The sequence below is a fragment of the Perca fluviatilis genome, chromosome 10, assembly GCF_010015445.1.
Source record: "Perca fluviatilis chromosome 10, GENO_Pfluv_1.0, whole genome shotgun sequence".
Classification (NCBI taxonomy): Eukaryota; Metazoa; Chordata; class Actinopteri; order Perciformes; family Percidae; genus Perca; species Perca fluviatilis.
The window spans coordinates 4,158,090-4,177,519 of record NC_053121.1 but is presented as its reverse complement, the minus strand read 5'-3'; the positions used below and the strand labels follow the sequence as shown (position 1 = coordinate 4,177,519).

General features: G+C 40.2%; 1 protein-coding gene across 1 annotated transcript in view; it reads left to right on the top strand.

The window, feature by feature from the left end:
• aff2 (AF4/FMR2 family, member 2) overlaps nt 1-19,430 on the top strand; it is a 181,427-nt gene that overhangs the window by 143,052 nt on the left and 18,945 nt on the right. The window contains exons 17-21 of the mRNA XM_039813457.1: nt 3,147-3,384; nt 4,955-5,076; nt 8,911-8,974; nt 13,557-13,693; nt 17,268-17,339. Coding sequence (XP_039669391.1) covers nt 3,147-3,384; nt 4,955-5,076; nt 8,911-8,974; nt 13,557-13,693; nt 17,268-17,339 — 633 coding nt within the window. The remainder of the gene's footprint in view (nt 1-3,146; nt 3,385-4,954; nt 5,077-8,910; nt 8,975-13,556; nt 13,694-17,267; nt 17,340-19,430) is intronic.

The following is a 19,430-nucleotide window of genomic DNA, read 5'->3' as shown; positions in this document are numbered from 1 at the left end:
TAGCAGTTCAAGGAGAGCTAGGTGGAGTTTGAGTTTGGTTGGAGGGTAAGGAGACAGGGCAGCTCAGAGGATCTGTTTGGCGCAGCTTAAAAAATGGCACACAGCAGGACCTCAGGACCCTGACACTTGGTCTGTTTCTTAGGAGCAAGACAAACCAGTGTCAGGAGGACTTAAAGGGTAACTTCGGTTATTTTCAACATGGACTCTATTTTCCAATGTTGTAGTATTCGAGACCCAGAACTTCAAAAATTCGGTCTTGAGACCAATTTTTGAAGGTCTTGGTCTCGTCTCGGAATCGACTGCATTTTTGTCTTGTCTCGGATAAAGAGGACTCTGGATTTTATTTCAAGACAAGTCAAGACCACAACTGCAAGGATTTTGCTAAATTGACAGTGCATTGTCTGATTCATGCCTATGTGGTAAAACTTGCAAATGCAGCCAATAACTTCACTTATATCCAATTTGAAATTTGTTACCGTAAACCCCCCTCTCCTTTCCCCCCTTAACACGCACTCCCAAGAAAGTGAATGCGGGAGACAGGAGAAGAAGCTCTGGCTGTTTAACACAAAGGTGGTCTTGGTCTTGACTTGGTCTCAAACCCTCAAAGTCTCGGTCTCGATACGCTCTGGTCTCGGTGATGACTTGGTATTGGTTTAGGTGGTCTCGACTACAACACTGCTATTTATATATGTTGTTGTGTGTAAGTGACTGATGGAAACAACCTCCTTTGTAAGTTGTCCAGCATTAAGCAAGAACGCTGCAGTCAGCAGCAGCGAAACATGCTACAATGTAGCCTAAGTTAACAGGGCAATTGTGCACAGTTCTTTTTAAGTTCACAAAAGTGCTCGTTTTGCCACCGACAGGCTCAGATTCTAAGTGTCTGACAACATTATGGATAGGATTTCTATTGAGGTCCACCTTTCTGTTAAAAAGTAAGAATCTTTATTTATTTTTTTTTACAAAAAAAACATTTGCGAAATTGCTACCACTAAAGCAACCAGACTCCATGTAAATAAACAGTAATTTTTGCATCATAAACACTTCATTCAAAGTTGACAGAAACCAAATTAAGCTATGAAAATGGGTCGTCTTTACACTTTTCCAACAATCACAATTAGGTATGCACCAAATCCAGATTTTTGGGGTTCGGCCGAATACCGAATCCACTAGTTAAGATTCTGCCGAATCTGAATACCGAATCCTGCTCCCATCCTCAGTCCATTAACACAGTAAACCCATTAATGAAGTAAACAAATGGTTAACACAAGTTTTGACTGTCCTTACTTTGCCGTACCTTAAGTTGCTGCATTTTGGCTGCTGGCTGTAAATTGCTTCATGCACAACTCGTATTCTTTCCGATGTTTTATACCAAATGTTTTAACAGCGGCCATGTTGTGTATTGTTTAGGGTCCTCGCCACCACGAGACAAATCGGCATTGCAAATTGAAAATGTAGCTGGACTTGAATGGCCTTCTTCTGACTGAAAGTACTGCCAAACAACACTTTTTCTGCTCACAAGTTCCATTTTCACTTTCTCACAGCCTACTGTTTTGGTTGAAATAAACACATACCTTACCAATTCACATGTGAAAATATGTTGGCTATGTACATGCTAAAAGTATTGCTTTATTCAATGGAGTCTGGTGGGTTTAGCGCTAGCGATTTCAGAGCTGTTTCTTGTTAAACAGAAAGGTCTTAAAGAGGTTTTAAAAAGGTCTATCACTGTAGGGATCATTTTCATAATGTTGTCAGACACTTATTATAATAATCTGAGCCTTTCAGTGGCAAAAACTGAAATGCTCATTTGCTCCACAGGGTTACATGTAGCCCGGTCCGTGGCTGCTAGTCACAGCGATATCGCTTAATACTGGACCAATTTCAAAGATTGTTGTTCCTATAAGTCATTTAAACATAGGAAAATAGGGTCCAGGTTGATAAAATCCGAAATGACCCTTTAAGCATAAGAATACCTAACTACTAAAATTATACTTTATGATCAGCATTCATCCAGAACCTCGGACATCCAAAAAAGTCATCTTTACAGGAATTATAGTAACAAAACAAAAAAAAAACAAAAAAAAACAAAGACAGGACTGTTGGGCCACTGATGGGCTTTGGTACTGAATATTAAAAAAAAAAAAAATAATGTCATCATGAAACATTTTATACTTGTGATGAATAGTTTCAGGCTGAAACACATCACCAGAGTGGGTGTATGTTCTGTGAAGATCCAGTAATATAGAAAGTGGACGTCTAACAAACAGAGTGTAAATTGTAATTGGGATCAATAAAAGTATAAATTAAATTAAATTAAATGTCCGCACAAAATTTGAAAACCACTTCACCTGTTTAAGTGCAGCCATTTTCCAAGACTGACAGCAGCTAAAGCTTAGCTTAGCTTTCTGTTAAATGAGGGCCATGGGGTAGCACCATAAAGGATAAACATTATAACGATATGAATAATAAATGTTAAAGGACAATTCCGGCGCAAAATGAACCTAGGGGTTAATAACACGTGTACCGAGTCGACCTTTCTCTGGGATATGTTTTCATGCTAATCTAATGTGTCTCTAGCTTGAAACTAGCAACCGCAAAACGGTGTTTAGCTGCTAACGCTAGCTTTCGGGGCACAGGGTGAATCACTATTTATATACCACTAACAAGGGCTCAAAATAGCACCACACTTCCACGGTAGCATAATGAGGGTCCCTACATGTAAACCGAAGCATTGAGAACTTTTTATTACAAAGATAGATTATAAAGACAGTAGCGTTAATGTTTACATGCGGCCGCCATCTTGGATAACAGTCGTGACCAGTCGAATCACGAACGCTGTGTTTGAGCTAGGTTACTGGTTACTGGTTGCACGGCGTTTGTCGTTTGTCGCTTATGGGAATAGCAGCACTGCCTCACACCTCTCATCCTCACATGCCTCTAAGCAGTGGTGGCAGGGTGTTAATTGAAACAACAATCACACTTTAGCAATAGGCACACCTAAGCAACTAATTAGAGCACATATCCTAAATATAGAGTAAAAACATAATATAATAGTTACAATAAATAAATGAATAATCACACTGCTTTGTCCTTTTTTTGTGTGTGTGTGTGTGTGTGTGTGTATATTTGGGGTGTGTGTGCGCGAGCAGTAGCTCCCTAAACAGGAAGCAGTCTCGACGGCGCGATGACAAGCTGCTCCCCCCGCTCCTGTCCCCCCTCTCTGACGATCCACCTCGTAAACGAACCTGTGACAGCAGTTCCTCTCTCAGCCAGCACGCCGCCACCGGGATGCTTCCTTGCTCGGCCTCTTCCTCTTCCACTTCCTCTTCCTCACACAGACACAGGAGAGGGGAAGGCAAGGCGTCATCACGTGCAAGAAACGGCAGTGTAAGTGTTACATGTCACCATTTACATGAGCAAACGTGTTCTTATTAAAATAATACTCCGCGTTTTCAAGAGATAGGCCTTCTGGACTTACACTTTAAATGATGACAACTTGGTAGATTTTTGGCTCTGGTGCTTCATTGTCCAGAATTAATAGGATGCACCGTGTGGGAGTCAGAGTAGGCTAGTGGCATTTTCTTCTTGCAAAATTGAGTTGCTCACTTGACACTGACACTGTTCCAAAAATAACTCGAGTTAATGACTTGCCATACTTAAAAAGTAAGAATCTACAGCATGACACATCTCCGCCTATGTGAGTCATATTTCCTTACCTGCAATTTCAGGAGTTTTAAGAGCCAAAGGCACTAAAATAAGTGTTTTGTTCAGAGGTGGAAGAAGTATTCAGATCTTTTGCTTGAGGGAAGGTAGCAATGCTACTGTATAAAAAGACTGTTACAATAAAAGCCAATCCATTTCAAATTTAAGTACAAGTATTTGTATTAAAAAAATGACTAAAAGTACAGAAAGTAAAAGTACTCATTCAGAATAGCCCATTTCAGAATCATATATATTATATATTAAAGGATTATAAGTAGTGATGCATTTATGTGTTAATCACTGTAAAGATGGGACTCATTTGAATTACTGTATATACTGCTGCTGGGTAGCTCAACCTATAGTAACTCAACATTAGTTATTAGTTATATTGAGTAATAATGATCTAAATCTGCAAAGTAACTATTAAAGGTGCCATGGCATGAAAATGTCACTTTATGAGGTTTTTTAACATTAATATGCGTTCCCCCAGCCTGCCTATGGTCCCCCAGTGGCTAGAAATGGCGATAGGTGTAAACCGAGCCCTGGGTATCCTGTTGCTTCTCGTTGCGTCACACCTAAACCCGTCTCAAAACCAGCGCTGATTGGTCGGTCGTTTGGCAAACGGCTCCAAATTTTCTCTATCTCAAGATGCCAGACTGATCTGCGAGTGGAAAACTGGAGCTCGTGAGATCAGGATGGCCTCACGAGGCTAACTTATAACTAGGGTTGGATATCGTTTGGATTTTTACGATTCCGATGCCGAACCGGTACTTTTAAAACGATTCCGATTCCTAAACCAATTCTTGAAAAACTGAAAAAGTGTAACATGTTTACTAAGGGATCACTTGCAGTGAATGGTTAATATGCTTTTTCGTCCGTTTTGGTGAGCCCAGAGGTAAAATATTGTATTAATTTTAAAAGTAGCCTACATTTACGATAGCTAGCTAACCGTAGACTACAGAGAAAGTGTGATATTTTTACGTCCGTTTCGGAGCGACAGAGGGAAAATATTTCAGTCGACACATTAGGTGGAACCGAAATGAGGAACCAAAATTTGCATTCTAATCCGGTCCGATTCCTACCGGTTGCGTTTCGGTACCCAACCCTACTTATAACGGTGACTGCAAGACTGCACTTTAACTGGCAAAGTGAATCCGTCACCGTGAATGAGAAGCCAACAATAATCAGCTGGTTGATGAAAGCCACCCATTGCAGTACTACTATAACCTTGGATTTAATGCATTCTCTGTTTCAGGAAGTGGATACCCACGGCGAGAAGCCCTGCGGAGATGGTTACCATGCCAACGGACAGTCAGATTCAGAGGCGTGGTCGGAACCTGCCGAACCTCGCAGGCCAAGACTCTCATTTAGCGACACGTATGTAGAAATACTATTTATATCATTCACACCAGTGTGCACAATTACACACGCAAGTTTACTTTCAATAGATTCTTAGTTGATGCTTGTGAAGTCTGTTAGCAGAATGATGTATAAATAAAAAAATGTTATCTAATCAATATTGTTGTTAATAAGACTTTGCAGTCTGTACGCAACTCCCTGATGTTTGTATAAGTAATCCCCTCCATCTCCTGTGCGAGGAGACAGCAGGCCTCTTTACACAGAAGCGTGTCTTGAGTGTTCCACTGTATATATTAGGGCTGGCACGATATGCTTTTGTCCCAATTTGATTCTTTCACGATACATGGTTGCCTATTCGATTTGTATTGTGAATTATTTTTATTATTTCCGTCAAGAAGTAATACATATACCAGTATACTGTGTAATTTCATACTCCAATCAGAGTACAACTCCTACTAGTAACAATATTCCTCTACTCCACAGAATCTTAAAACACACTCATGCATGCTCATATTCATACTTTTACATACCCACCTCCCCAACCACACACTCTCCATGCTTCCACTGATCCACATATACCATTAATTCCCACTCATCCACATTTATCTTTCGAATTTTTGACACACAAACCCAAACACACACCAACATACAGTTTGGCACACAAACCCAACCACCCACACATACTCACTCGCCCGCCCGCCCACACACACACACACACACACACACACACACACACACACTTGGTTTCCAGCTCTCAGTCACCATACCTAGTCCTTATTTCTTGTATTGTGTTTTTCATTCATTGCGATTTTAGAAGTATTGCGATTCGATAGTATTGAGTATTGCGATTTTCTTTTCCTTCTTTAACAAAAACTAAAGTTGAATACTAAACTTCTAGAGACAACATATCCTGAGACATTTCTAAAAACTAATTGTTTTCTAAGAAGAATGCATATCACATGTTGGTCAGTCAGTGTGACATTTATCTCATTAGTAAAGAAGTACATAACATGGATCTTCTGCATTTTTCTGCTTTCGCTCTGTTTTGCTTGAAACGGATAGTCGCCGTCGGCGGTACCATATAAACAGAAAATATTTAGTTGAATCACTGGTAAAAAATAAATAAGAAATATCAGTTCTAGGGAAAATAATCGATTTTAAAAAATCGTTGCAAAAAAGAATCACGATACACATGATTTGTTTTTCCACCCCTAGTATAAATGTTGTGTCTTGTTTTTGCCTCAGAAGACTTATCAGTCCTTCCAGAAAAATGCTGAGTTTTTTTGTGATTGTTGCAGGCAAAAATTCTTGATTATGCGTCATGTTTTCTTAAAAAATGCGATGGAATATGCGGGATATTTATCCAATTTTATGTGATGAAATTGCGGGAATTTGCAAAAATTGCGGGAACTTGCAAAAACTGTGGTTTGATGAAAAAGAGAAAAAAAGTGATCCCCCCCAACACCTGCTTTTTGATGATGTTCACGTCGGGAAATTATGTCACTTCATAACGTTCCCATGGCAACAGTGTAAAATGGCTGCTCTTGTGTGAAGTAAATGCAACATTTTTCAACTTTCTGATACAGTACAAGCCAAAAGTTTGGACACACCTTCTCATTCAGTGCGTTTCCTTTTTATTTTCATGACTATTTACATTGTAGATTCTCACTAAAGGCATCAAAACTATGAATGAACACATATGGAATTATGTACTTAACAAAAAAGTGTGAAATAACTGAAATCATGTCTTATATTTTAGATTCTTCAAAGTAGCCACCCTTTGCTTTTTTATTAATAAGGGAAAGAAATTCACTAATTAACCCTGACAAAGCACACCTGTGAAGGTAAAACCATTTCAGGTGACTACCTCATGAAGCTCATTGAGAGAACACCAAGGGTTTGCAGAGTTGTCAAAAAAGCAAAGGGTGGCTACTTTGAGGAATCTAAAATATAAGACATGTTTTCATTTATTTCACACTTTTTTGTTAGGTACATAATTCCATATGTGTTCATTAATAGTTTTGATGCCTTATGATCTGAGTGAGTGAAAAGCTTGACAGCTCTACTACTAGCAGTACCACTGGACTAATTATTTCCACTACAATCGTATGTTTATTGGAAGGCATTCTAGAGGTCCAGACCGGTCCAGAATTTTGTTTCCAATCCACAATTGACCCTTGGAAAACCTGCCCAAAGCTGAGATGCATTTTATTTTTAAACACACGATCCCAAAAGGGACCCGAGGATAATTGGACCTGATCCGACATGCTGTCGACCCCAACAGACCCTGACACAGAGAGAACCCCCGACGCTGACAGCTACGTGACGCTCCAATAATTAACAAGCAGCTGCGGTCCGAGAGAATAGCGATACATGCCACTTTCCCCCCTGAACTTTACACTTCATCCTGCAACTAGTCTAGACTGCTGCTGCACATCTGGTGTTCAACCTCCCCAAGTTTTCCTACACTACTCATCTTCTCCATTCACCACTCTGGCTCCAGGTTAGGACTGCTGATGATGTTTGGCGAATTTGGATTTGCCTTGTCCAAGCAAAGCTGCCTTTTCACTCTTTTTATTTGCATTCTTAATAATTTTTTGCTTTTAATGCTCTTTCTTTGACTGAGCATGCTTCTTTCTGTCATGCTCAGTCATTTGGTTCTTCTATACTATGCTCTGTTTGATAACTATTTATCCATGAGAAGTTAAGTAGTCACAAGAAAGTCTGTTGAGGATCGGAGCCCAATTTTGCCAAATGTTTAGTTCCATCTTCAGTTTCCCTCCTTCGCTCGTCGCTGTTGACACAAGCATGTGCTAAACAAACGTTATATGATGCAACACTGTCTTCAATCAAAAACCAAATTCTTTTCTCCTGTAATGATTACGACATAGCCTGGCTCCGCCCTCCTACGTACTTCCGCTCAATTTTCATTTTCCTTCAGTACGACGTCTGGGTTTTCTTCGATCAAATTTTATCAGGTCCAATCAGTGAGTTCCGGTCAATATGGCCTTTACACAAGAAAACCAGCCACACACAGACACATGCATGACGCATGCACGCGCACACACACACACACACACAGAGCGTCATACAGTATGTGTTTTCACTTTGATCACTTGTATTGCACCATAAACAAATATGAATAAATAAGAATAAAAAAAGACATTGACACACGGACCTGAGACTGGCCACAATAGAAGGGGACCATACCTAACCCGATTAGACCGATTATAGCTAGGACCCAGTCAGACTCAGATCCTTATGCAAAAGGATTAGGGCCGCATGTGAAAAACATACAAGTTTTTACATGTGGCCCTCATCCTCTTCCGTAGATCCTGGGTTGGGTTAAGGAAACTACAAGTTTATTGAAGGATAGCCCCGTGAGATAAACCATCTCGTTTTCAAGGGGGTCCAACTAGCAACCAACTAGAGCCTTGAAGGCCTTGAAGGTATTCTCATGTCTTACAATAACTTATTTCAAAGCAACTCCTCTGATTTAAGAGAGGATAGCCATCATCATGCTGCATATTAGATGATTTAAAACAACACACTAATGGGACAAATGGTGGCCTGTTAGTGTGTTGCAGGTGGGGGGGAAATATCTGTGTTGAAAACCTGGAACGATCTTGTTACTTATTTGTCCCAAAGGGTTCCTGCATTATTCATGAAACATGTTTTGTTGTTTTACTAAGGTTGCACTAAGCCGGAGGTATGTATATCTAAGTAGGCTACTGTATATAACTCACTGCGAGCTACTCGTAGCCGCTGATTATGCAAATCACTCTGCACGGTTATTTTTAAACGACGTGTGTGCAAACATGCCATTTATGTTCTTTTTCCTTTTTTTCCCAGAGTCCACAGTGCAGACTACTACATGCAGGAGGCCAAGAGACTGAAGCACAAGGCTGACGCTTTGGTAAGATTTCCACAACTCTTTCTGCAATTGCTGAAAGACACACAAACACAAACACACACACACACACACACACACACACACACACACACAAGGGTTGGGTATCATTAAGAAAAATTCAATACCGGTTCCTGAACAATACTTTTTTCAATACCATTTAAAAAAAAAAACATTTTAAAGGTCCCATGTCATGAAAATGTCACTTTATGAGGTTTTTTAACATTAATATGAGTTCCCCCAGCCTGTCTATGGTCCCCCAGTGGTTAGAAATGGTGATAGGTGTAAACCGAGCCATGGGTATCCTGCTCTGCCTTTGAGAAAATGAAAGCTCAGATGGACCAATCAGGAATCTTTTCCTTATGAGGTCATAAGGAGCAAGGTTACCTCCCCTTTCTCTGCTTTGCCCGCCCAGAAAATTTGGCCCACCCATGAGAGAGAGGCATCATGGCTTTCAAACGAGCAAAGTAGCAGTTGGTCAAGGCCACACCCCCACCCTCCACCTTGCCCCCCCTCTCTCCTCCTCAATAGCTACAGACACAGAAATGGCACATCCTAAGGAAAGCTCATTGTGGTACTGGCTCTAGTGGCTGTAATTCTGCACCAAGGCTGAATTTCGGGAAAGAGACTTCAGATACAGTATTAGGGGACCACTAAGGTCTATATAAAGAGACTTCAGATACAGTATTAGGGGACCACTAAGGCCTATATAAAGAGACTTCAGATACAGTATTAGGGGACCACTAAGGTCTATATAAAGAGACTTCAAATACAGTATTAGGGGACCACTAAGGCCTATATAAAGAGACTTCAGATACAGTATTAGGGGACCACTAAGGTCTATATAAAGAGACTTCAAATACAGTATTAGGGGACCACTAAGGCCTATATAAAAGAGACTTCAGATACAGTATTAGGGGACCACTAAGGCCTATATAAAGAGACTTCAGATACAGTATTAGGGGACCACTAAGGTCTATATAAAAGAGACTTCAGATACAGTATTAGGGGACCACTAAGGTCTATATAAAGAGACTTCAGATACAGAATTAGGGGACCACTAAGGTCTATATAAAGAGACTTCAGATACAGTATTAGGGGACCACTAAGGTCTATATAAAAGAGACTTCTGATACAGTATTAGGGGACCACTAAGGTCTATATAAAGAGACTTCAAATACAGTATTAGGGGACCACTAAGGCCTATATAAAAGAGACTTCAGATACAGTATTAGGGGACCACTAAGGCCTATATAAAAGAGACTTCAGATACAGTATTAGGGGACCACTAAGCTCTATATAAAGAGACTTCAGATACAGTATTAGGGGACCACTAAGGTCTATATAAAGAGACTTCAGATACAGTATTAGGGGACCACTAATGTCTATATAAAGAGACTTCAGATACAGTATTAGGGGACCACTAAGGCCTATATAAAAGAGACTTCAGATACAGTATTAGGGGACCACTAAGGCCTATATAAAAGAGACTTCAGATACAGAATTAGGGGACCACTAAGGTCTATATAAAGAGACTTCAGATACAGTATTAGGGGACCACTAAGGTCTATATAAAAGAGACTTCAGATACAGTATTAGGGGACCACTAAGGTCTATATAAAAGAGACTTCAGATACAGTATTAGGGGACCACTAAGGTCTATATAAAAGCATCCAAAGAGCACCATGTCATGGGACCTTTTACAAAAAGAAATTACACTTCATTTCTTTCACACTTATGTGTAAAGGGGGTAGCTGTGGCTCTGGTGGTAGAGTGGTCGTCTACCAATCGGAGTTGGTGGTTTGATCCTTGGCCCAGTCCCATTTGCTGTACTGTGTGAAAGCGCTTTGAGCAGAGGTGTCAAGTAACGAAGTACAAATACTTTGTTACTAAAGTAGAAATGTTGGGTATCTATACTTTACTGGAGTTATTATTTTACAGCAGACTTTTTACTTTCTACTCCTTACATTTAAAAAATAGCTTCGTTACTCCTATTTCAGTTCGGCTTGTTTTCATTCCGGCTCGTCATCATTCAAACACGCACACACACACACACACACACACACACACACACACACACACACACACACACACACACATACAAAAAACAAACTATCCAGATAAATCGCGCCATCCGGAGAGAGTGAATTTGATTGTGGTTGGATGAGAAGTATAAACATATACCATTCCGACACCCTATTGGTTTGTACGCGATCCATCGCACCTGCACAGACCCGGTGCTAATACGGCACCGGTGCCTTAACGACCGTTATCTACCGGACCGAATAGCAACGCGGATTTCGGTGCCTTATTTAGGTGCCGCTTAAATGCCTGTGCTTCTCTCTGATGCTCCGAAAACAGACGGTAGAGGGAACTGAAACATCGCCGCACGGGACGCTAGTTAACACCATGTCAATGGTTAACATTAGACTCGACAGCAGGTTACGTTAGCCTACCGTTAGCTAGCAGCTGGAGTAAACACGGTTAAAATGCTGACAACTAACCGGTGTAAAAGTGTGTCTGTATTTCACTGGAGAGGATTCTAACACCAGACTGTAGCTTCCGTTGTCTGAAAAACACAGACTCAGCCTGAAATAAGTTATTGTTATAAGTTATTGTTATTACATTTTTAATAAATCATTTAATTTGACCCTGTGGCCTTAGCAATGCACAAGCCGTTCTTTAATGTCGCCTTGTGCTCCTTTTTTTTTTATTTAGATAAACTTTTAATTGTTTTATATTTTTGAATATACAGAACAGACAAATACAATTGAACAAGGTGCTCCTTTTTAAATATATATATATAAATAGAGAGAAGAGATATGTCACCTTTTTCAGCCCTTCTGAGTTTGCAGGTATGATTTTAATATAACATTATAGTCATGGCCTTTAGAAAAATGTTTTTTTGTGGAGGTGGGGTAGTGCACTATATAGGCCCCTGTGGGGCGGCCTAAGCTTTTGTCCTAAATAGCATTTTTTTCCCCTTACATTACTTTTACTTTTATACTTTAAGTAGTTTTGAAACCAGTACTTTTACACTTTTACTTGAGTAAAAAGCTTGAGTTGATACTTCAACTTCTACAGAAGTCTTTTTAAACCCTAGTATCTGTACTAATACATGAGTAATGAATGGGAATACTTTTGACACCTCTGGCTTTGAGTAGTATTTAAGACTAGAAAAATAAACTGCCTATATACTGTAAATACACTCCATTTCCTTATGTGACGCACACTGTAGTCCAGCATCTCAAAATGCATATGATTGGTTAAAAAAAATGCCAATAAACCAGAGCACGTTTTTCTCCCATCCTGGATTGCTGTGTGGATTAGCCAGACCCTCCTCGGCAGCGCTGTGGAGGAAGGTCTGGCAATGCGAGACTACATGCTTATTGGCTCACGTGACGCTGACTCGGCTTCTAACTAGGACTAAAAAAGCGTCAGCACATAAACTCAGTAATAAAACCTCAGGTGTGATTTTAAGATTGTATTGCTTGTTTTGAAGATTTTAAATTGGTTGGCGCATTATTTATCAGAGCTTTAACAGATGTTTACACTCCTGTCAAAGCACTGAGGTCGTCCAATCAGATGCTTCTCGATGTTCCCAGATCCAGGTTAAAAAATAAAGGTGGCCGAGCCTTTTCAGTGGCTGCTCCAAACCTCTGGAGTAGTTTACCTATTAAAACCCACTTCTTCTTCGTTGGCTTTCAATTCGAGTTTTGACAGCTTCTCTACTGTTGTTTTATTTTGAATTTTTTGTGTGTATTTTATTCATTTTGTTTTTGAGCTTGTTGCACTTTGGTCAACTATGGTTATTATTGCATGTGCTATATAAATAAAATTAAACTTGAAAAAATTGAACTTGAGAAGATTTATGTATTGGAATTCGGAATTGAATGACATGGGCATTTCGGTCGGTGCCTAAAAGTATCGAATTTCGGTACCCAGCCCTATTACACACACACACACACACACACACACACGCACACACATTAACACCTCCATGCTCGGGCATATACAGAAGGCAAAGAGAAGACAGACGCACAGATAGCAAGAAAATAATTTTAAACCACACAATGTTACAATCTACAGGCTAGATGTGTGTGTGTGTATCATTGCTCATGTGTGCACACACAGCCATTCTCCGAAGAATGAAAATCTATTTCATATCAAGTACCGTACTGTATAATTTGTATTATTTATTGCACCATTTGTCTCCAAGGGAACATCGCATTCAAGGACTGATGATGTCTGCAAGATTATACAATATCAAAAGAATTATCTGATCCCCTTCCGAGCAATGAAATGAGATTTATTTAACTTGTTATTTATCTTGTGTTTCCATGGTTTTTTTCCTTGCCTTTATCTGGGGATTTGCATCTAAGCGGGAGATTATTCAAAGAGACGGCGGCGCGTCTGCCACAATGCTGTTAAGACATTGCTTCTTCTGTCTCTGTCTCATTCATGTCTTCTCTCTCTCTGTCTCTCCTCTGCTGCGTTCCTTTTCATTTTTCTCATTGTCACATTTCGGCTGTTTCTCCGTCGCTCATGTGTCTGCCTTTCTGTTTGCGTTCTTCCTCTCTGTCTGCAGATGGACAAATTTGGGAAAGCGGTGAACTACGCCGACGGCGCCCTCTCCTTCATAGAGTGTGGAAATGCTATGGAGCGAGATCCGCTGGAGGCCAAATCACCGTATACCATGTACTCTGAGACTGTGGAGCTAATCAGGTACTGGATGGATGGATGGATGGATGGATGGATGGATGGATGGATGGATGGATGGATGGATGAGATGCTCTGTAGGAGCGCCTGTCTCTTTAATCCCTCCTTGATTGGCCAGCATTCTTCCTGGAAACTCTGGAGCCTCCACTCCGTGTTTCACTAGTGGAAGCTGGAGCTACTGCAACAGAGTACATAGCAGGACTTTGTGCCGTGAAAAATCACCAATAAAGGCTTCTAAACCAAATACTACACAACAGGACATGTCCCGGCTAGCCTGACAAGCCAGACCCACATCAAGTAGTTTGATTGACTTTTTCCCCATCCCCATTCTGCGAAGATTAGCTAGTCCTTGTTGCTTAGATGACGGGGGCTCAATGCTGATATGGCACACTGATTAACAAGAACATTTTAAAATGGCACTTCATATTAAAAAGGTTGCCGATCACTGCTCTAGGTTCATTGTGCGCCGGATTTGTCCTTTAACATGCTTATTTTAGACTCCAGAAAAAACTAATTTATGTTTACTAATGATTTTTAGTAATGACTACTAATGTAAACTTCATTTGTCTACTGCATCAACCTACTGCCCCTGATTAATACAACTTAACATGTTAAGTTTACATGTTTAGTGTAAAAACGTAAACAGTTTAAGGCAACTGGTTTCCACCCAAATTTCTAGTAAAGTCAACTAAATTTCGGGGGAAAAATATATCATTAACAGCTGTTTTTTGTAATGCCTGATATGGGTGCAGCACCTTTTTAGTTTAGCTGGTCAGTTGAACAGGGGGAATAAATGGTGTTGTCTGTCTGTCTATAGCTGTAATTTACAGGCAACTAAAGTCTACAAAAGTGGAGAAGGTAAATTAATATTTAAGGTAGCTCCAATTATTCTCTGTCATTTTTACAGTCATAAAGATTTTGGCAGTTCTTTTGAGGAAAGTTTTCTGGAAATCAACAACTGTGACTCTCTACCCAGATATGCAGCTATTATATTCTGTAATTCTTTCCCAAATAAATGAGTGGGCACTTACAGTGTGCACTGTCTCGGCACATTTCCCTATAATTGCTTCCAAATCATATGTGGAAAATTACATCTCTCTTATCAGCCTAACCTTACTGACCTGTAGATTTCGACTATTAGCCGTAATAATATTCTGCGGTTGCATGTGTTCACCTCTCTGCCCACAGAAAATGACTAATCAAAACTTTAAAAACTAAACCCTAATTAGCATGAAGCTCTGGACTCTCAGACATGGATTTTTTTTGTTTTTGATCTTTGTTGTCTAAAGCATCACAGACCTGCGGGGCTGCTAATGAGCGTAGTTCAACTAGTGTTGCATTCCAGGATCACTGCTGTTCTCCAGCCTTTCAGAACTGCCAGTGTGTGTGTGAGTCACTAAGTGCGAGTTTAAAGAGAGCAACGTGAGAATAACAAATGACTTGCTTCCTTTGAAAGCAGGCAGGTTGACAGCAGGGTGCTGTTAGTGGGAGAGAATCCTTTAAGTGAAGGACTCAGGTTCAAGCCCTGCTTGTCTGCACTCATCCATCCTGCTGAAGTGTCCTCGAGCAAGACGCTGAGTGGTCCCCCAGCTGCAGGGCTGCGGATCTGCCACTCCGGCCTTTCACCTCCCTGAGGAGGGAGCAGAAGAAAGGACAAGACTTTTTTTTTTTCCTACGGAGATCAATGAAGTATAGAGGTGTTACTGCTCTCCCTTGATTCTCCTGTCACTGCTGAATTTCATGTTGACTGATTAAGCACCTCGCTAGTCTCGCATTGCCAAAAAATCTCCACAGCGCTGCGGAGGAGGGTCTGGCAACAGGAGCATACACTCCTGGATAGGAGGGGAAAAAAGCATTGCTTTAAACCAATCTCAATTGTCTTGGGCGGCGCTAAGGGAACTTGTTTTGGTGGAACATTTGCACCCCGCAAAAAAAAAAAATGCCACATACGATATTGAATATATAAGTTAACTCTTCACACAATACAGTAACGTGAGCTATTTAAATTAGCTGGATACATGGTTAAACGTAATTTGCTCTTACCAGTTTATCATGTGTATTTTGTCCATAGCAAATCCCACAAATCGGTCCCAAAATGTCCCAGTTAGAGAGGAAATGCAGAAAACATATTCTTTGTAAATCTTTACAATCATTCCCCGAATGTGTGGCACAATCCAAATTCAATTCAGTTCAGTCAATTTATTTTTAGTATCAAATCATAACAAGAGTTATCTCAAGACACTTTACAGATAGAGTAGGTCTAGACCACACTCTATAATTTACAAAGACAATTCCAGTAATTCCCCCCAAGAGCAAGCATTTAGTGCGACAGTGGTGAGGAAAACTCCCTTTTAGGGAGAAACCTGGGACAGACCCAGGCTCTTGGTAGGCGGTGTCTGACAGTGCTGGTTGGGAGTGTGATGAACAGTGGCAATAATAGTGACAATAAAGATAATGGAACAGTGACTAGAAATAGTAGTTGTAGTAGTTCATGGCATAGCATGGCACTGCAGGGCGTTACAGGGTGTAGCAGGGCGTTACAGGGTGTAGCAGGGCACAGCAGAGCATAGCAGGGCGTAGCAGGGCACTGGAGGGCAAAAAAAATGTCGTTCAATCTGACCGGAGTTTAAAGTTAACAAAAAGAAAGCAGAAAGTGAGGGTTACACCCAGAGGCACCGGAACTATCCCGTAAATCAGCGATTTTCAACCACTGTGCCGCGGCACACTAGTGTGCCGTGAGAGATCGCCTTGTGTGCCGTGGGAAATTATCCGATTTTACTTAATTGGTCCAGCAGTTTGCAGAGTTACTGCAAATAATTTGCCATTGTTGCGCATCTGTGCCTTTAATGTGATGACTGGCAGATAAATTAAATACTATTCTGTGTCAGTAGGTGGCAGTATAGCGCAATAATGACCTTGTTGACTTAGGACAATAGAATTACTGCCACCGGGTGGCAGTGACAGGATGTAAGCAGTAGGGCCGAGATCATTGATGTAAGCCTGCAACATCGATTGATACATTTTTAAAAAGGAAAAATGCAGATTCTGATCTTATTAGGCTACAGTGTGTCATTTTGTAACATTTTTGGTTGGTGGTGTGCTGCTGGATTTTTTTTTATGTAAAAGATGTGCCGTGGCTCAAAAAAGGTTGAAAAACACTGCCGTAAATGAACCGTCGTCGATATATACTACCACCTCGTTAAGAAATGGCACTGGATCACTAGGGGCAGGAGGAAACAGCTGCCCCCTACGGCATTGTTTGAAATACCTCGTCAGTAACCAAAGGATGCACAGTCAGATAAAGCTGACCTGTAGCTTGTCTTACCTAAGGGCACTTCAGCAGGGCGGATGCTGGCTGTCTGAAGAAAATGAATCACTAACTGCCGTAACCGTCACTGTTTTACATTCTGTTCAGAAAGAGCAGGTCCTTGAACGATTTTAACCTTGATTTTGTAATTAGAGTGAAGCCTTGAGTGTCCATGTCTTGGCTATAATGAGAGAAATGAAGTGTGTTTACATTTCACGCGCATAAATCAGTGAAAATGTCAGCACATGAGTAATGAGCGTCTCTCCTCTGCAGGTATGCCATGAGGTTGAAGAACTTCACCAGCCATTCAGCCTCCATCGCTGAGAAGAAGCTCGCTGTGTTGTGGTATGATTCTCTTTTATCTGTGTGTGTGTGTGTGTGTGTGTGTGTGTGTGTGTGTGTGTGTGTGTGTGTGTGTGTGTGTGTGTGTGTGTGTGTGTGTGTGTGTTCTTGTTTAACTATATTCGTGGGGTCCAAAAACAGGGAGTCCAGTATACTTGTGGGGTTCCGACAGCTTTGTGGGGCCAAAAAGCCCTTTAAAAAACTTTTAAAGGGCCCCACAAAGACAGTGCCACAAACCTGTGTGTGTGTGTGTGTGTGTGTGTGTGTGTGTGTGTGTTTGTGTGTGTGTGTGCGCGTGCGTGCGCGTGCGTGTGCGTGCGACCAAGATATTAGAAACACTGTGGTCATGAGATTCCTATGTTTTGACCAGGTCTCCAAAATGTCTCTTACTATTTAGTTTTCTTTGTATTTAACTATTCGGTTAACTGTTGAATAATGTTTTTTGGTGGATTGTCCTGGCGGCCTGTGGGTTTGGGATGTTGGCAAAGTGGTTGCAATGTCTCTCAGTGCTTGGGACTGTTGCATGTCATTAATAAAATTTTCTCTCCCCACCCCATGTCTGTAAACTGCCTTTTATACACTGCCATCCGAATTCTGATGGAGAGACACCAAAACCTTTATTTACTCTTGGCCTACAAATATGCAAATTTAAACAATGTTCCAAGCTGGATTCAGAAAACCCTTATAACTGCACAAACCTAATCGTAAATTGCCCGTTTCAACCTTCTGAATTCCCCATTTTCGGGAATAACTGTTGCATGAGATGTTGTCATTAGTATAATGGACCCGGCTTCAATTCCTGCTGTCTAAAATTAGTAGTAGCGTTAGTGGTTGTATTATGGGATCAGAGCAGTGCTGCACCATTACATAAGAGGGAATGGTTTGAAGTCGGATGCTAAAAAAATAAACATCTCGCAAAGAGGTCCATGACTTAGATGGCAGGCCAAGATCTGATAGTCACAGAGATGGAAAAGAGAATATTATAGGCTTACTGTAGTCTATTGTCGGGCACTGTCGGGTGCAACATCAGTGACAGCGACCCACATAAAGACTGTGAAGCAGCTGTTGGAGTGAGAAACTCAAAATTTGTTTGGATAAAGGCACTATAATTATTATTGTAAAGTCAAACCCAAGTGGAGACAATCTGTACGTAACTTGTACGGCAGTCCTGCAACACCAACCTAAAGAAATTTCCTTTCCTTTCTATGTAGCCTGTTTTTGTAATTAATTATAAACACATTTATAATGCGTTATAATGTGCTCATAGTGCTCCATAAGTATAGTTATAGGCACTCATGAATATTCATTATGCCATCATAATAAGGCTAAACGATTTGGGCAATTGCAATTTTTCTGCCACATATTGTGATTACGATTCGATTTGCGATTATTACTTTTTAAAGTTTAGCTAAAGTTCAATAATCACTGTGTAACAGATAAAACATGTCATGGAGCATTATAACATGAGACACCATCAAAACTCTATATTCTTATGCAAGGATGAAAACGTGGATGGGAAATGCCAGCAATAAGTGTTTTTCTTTTAATAAACATGGAAGATTGAACAGTCAAGCACAGAACATTTATAACAAAAGCTAAAGTTATAATAATGAAAAACAATTCCAGTAAAACATATCAGTACTTTCCTGTAAACTGATATTTCTGATATGCCTCAGTTCAATAGCAGCATCTACAAATAGCACTTCTACCATCATGTTAATTGAAGTTATACAAATAAATGAAAAATCCACTGAAAATACGACATTTCTGTAAATAATCTGTGATATGTGATACAATTATTTCAGCATTTATTTTATGAAAAAACAGTAAATATAATAATAAAAAGAGGAATAAAAAAATGTTAAACCAAATGTTACACCAAACTAAATTAACTAAATATTGCACATTCGATTAACAGTGTTGGGCAAGTTACTTCCAAAATGTAATACATTATAGATTACTAGTTACTGTCATTTGAGAGTAATTAGTTATATTACAATATTACTGTATCTGAATTGTAATGCTTTACACTACTTTTGCATTACTTTTGAGTTACTTTCACCAAAATAAAATCAATAATCAATAGAATGTCCT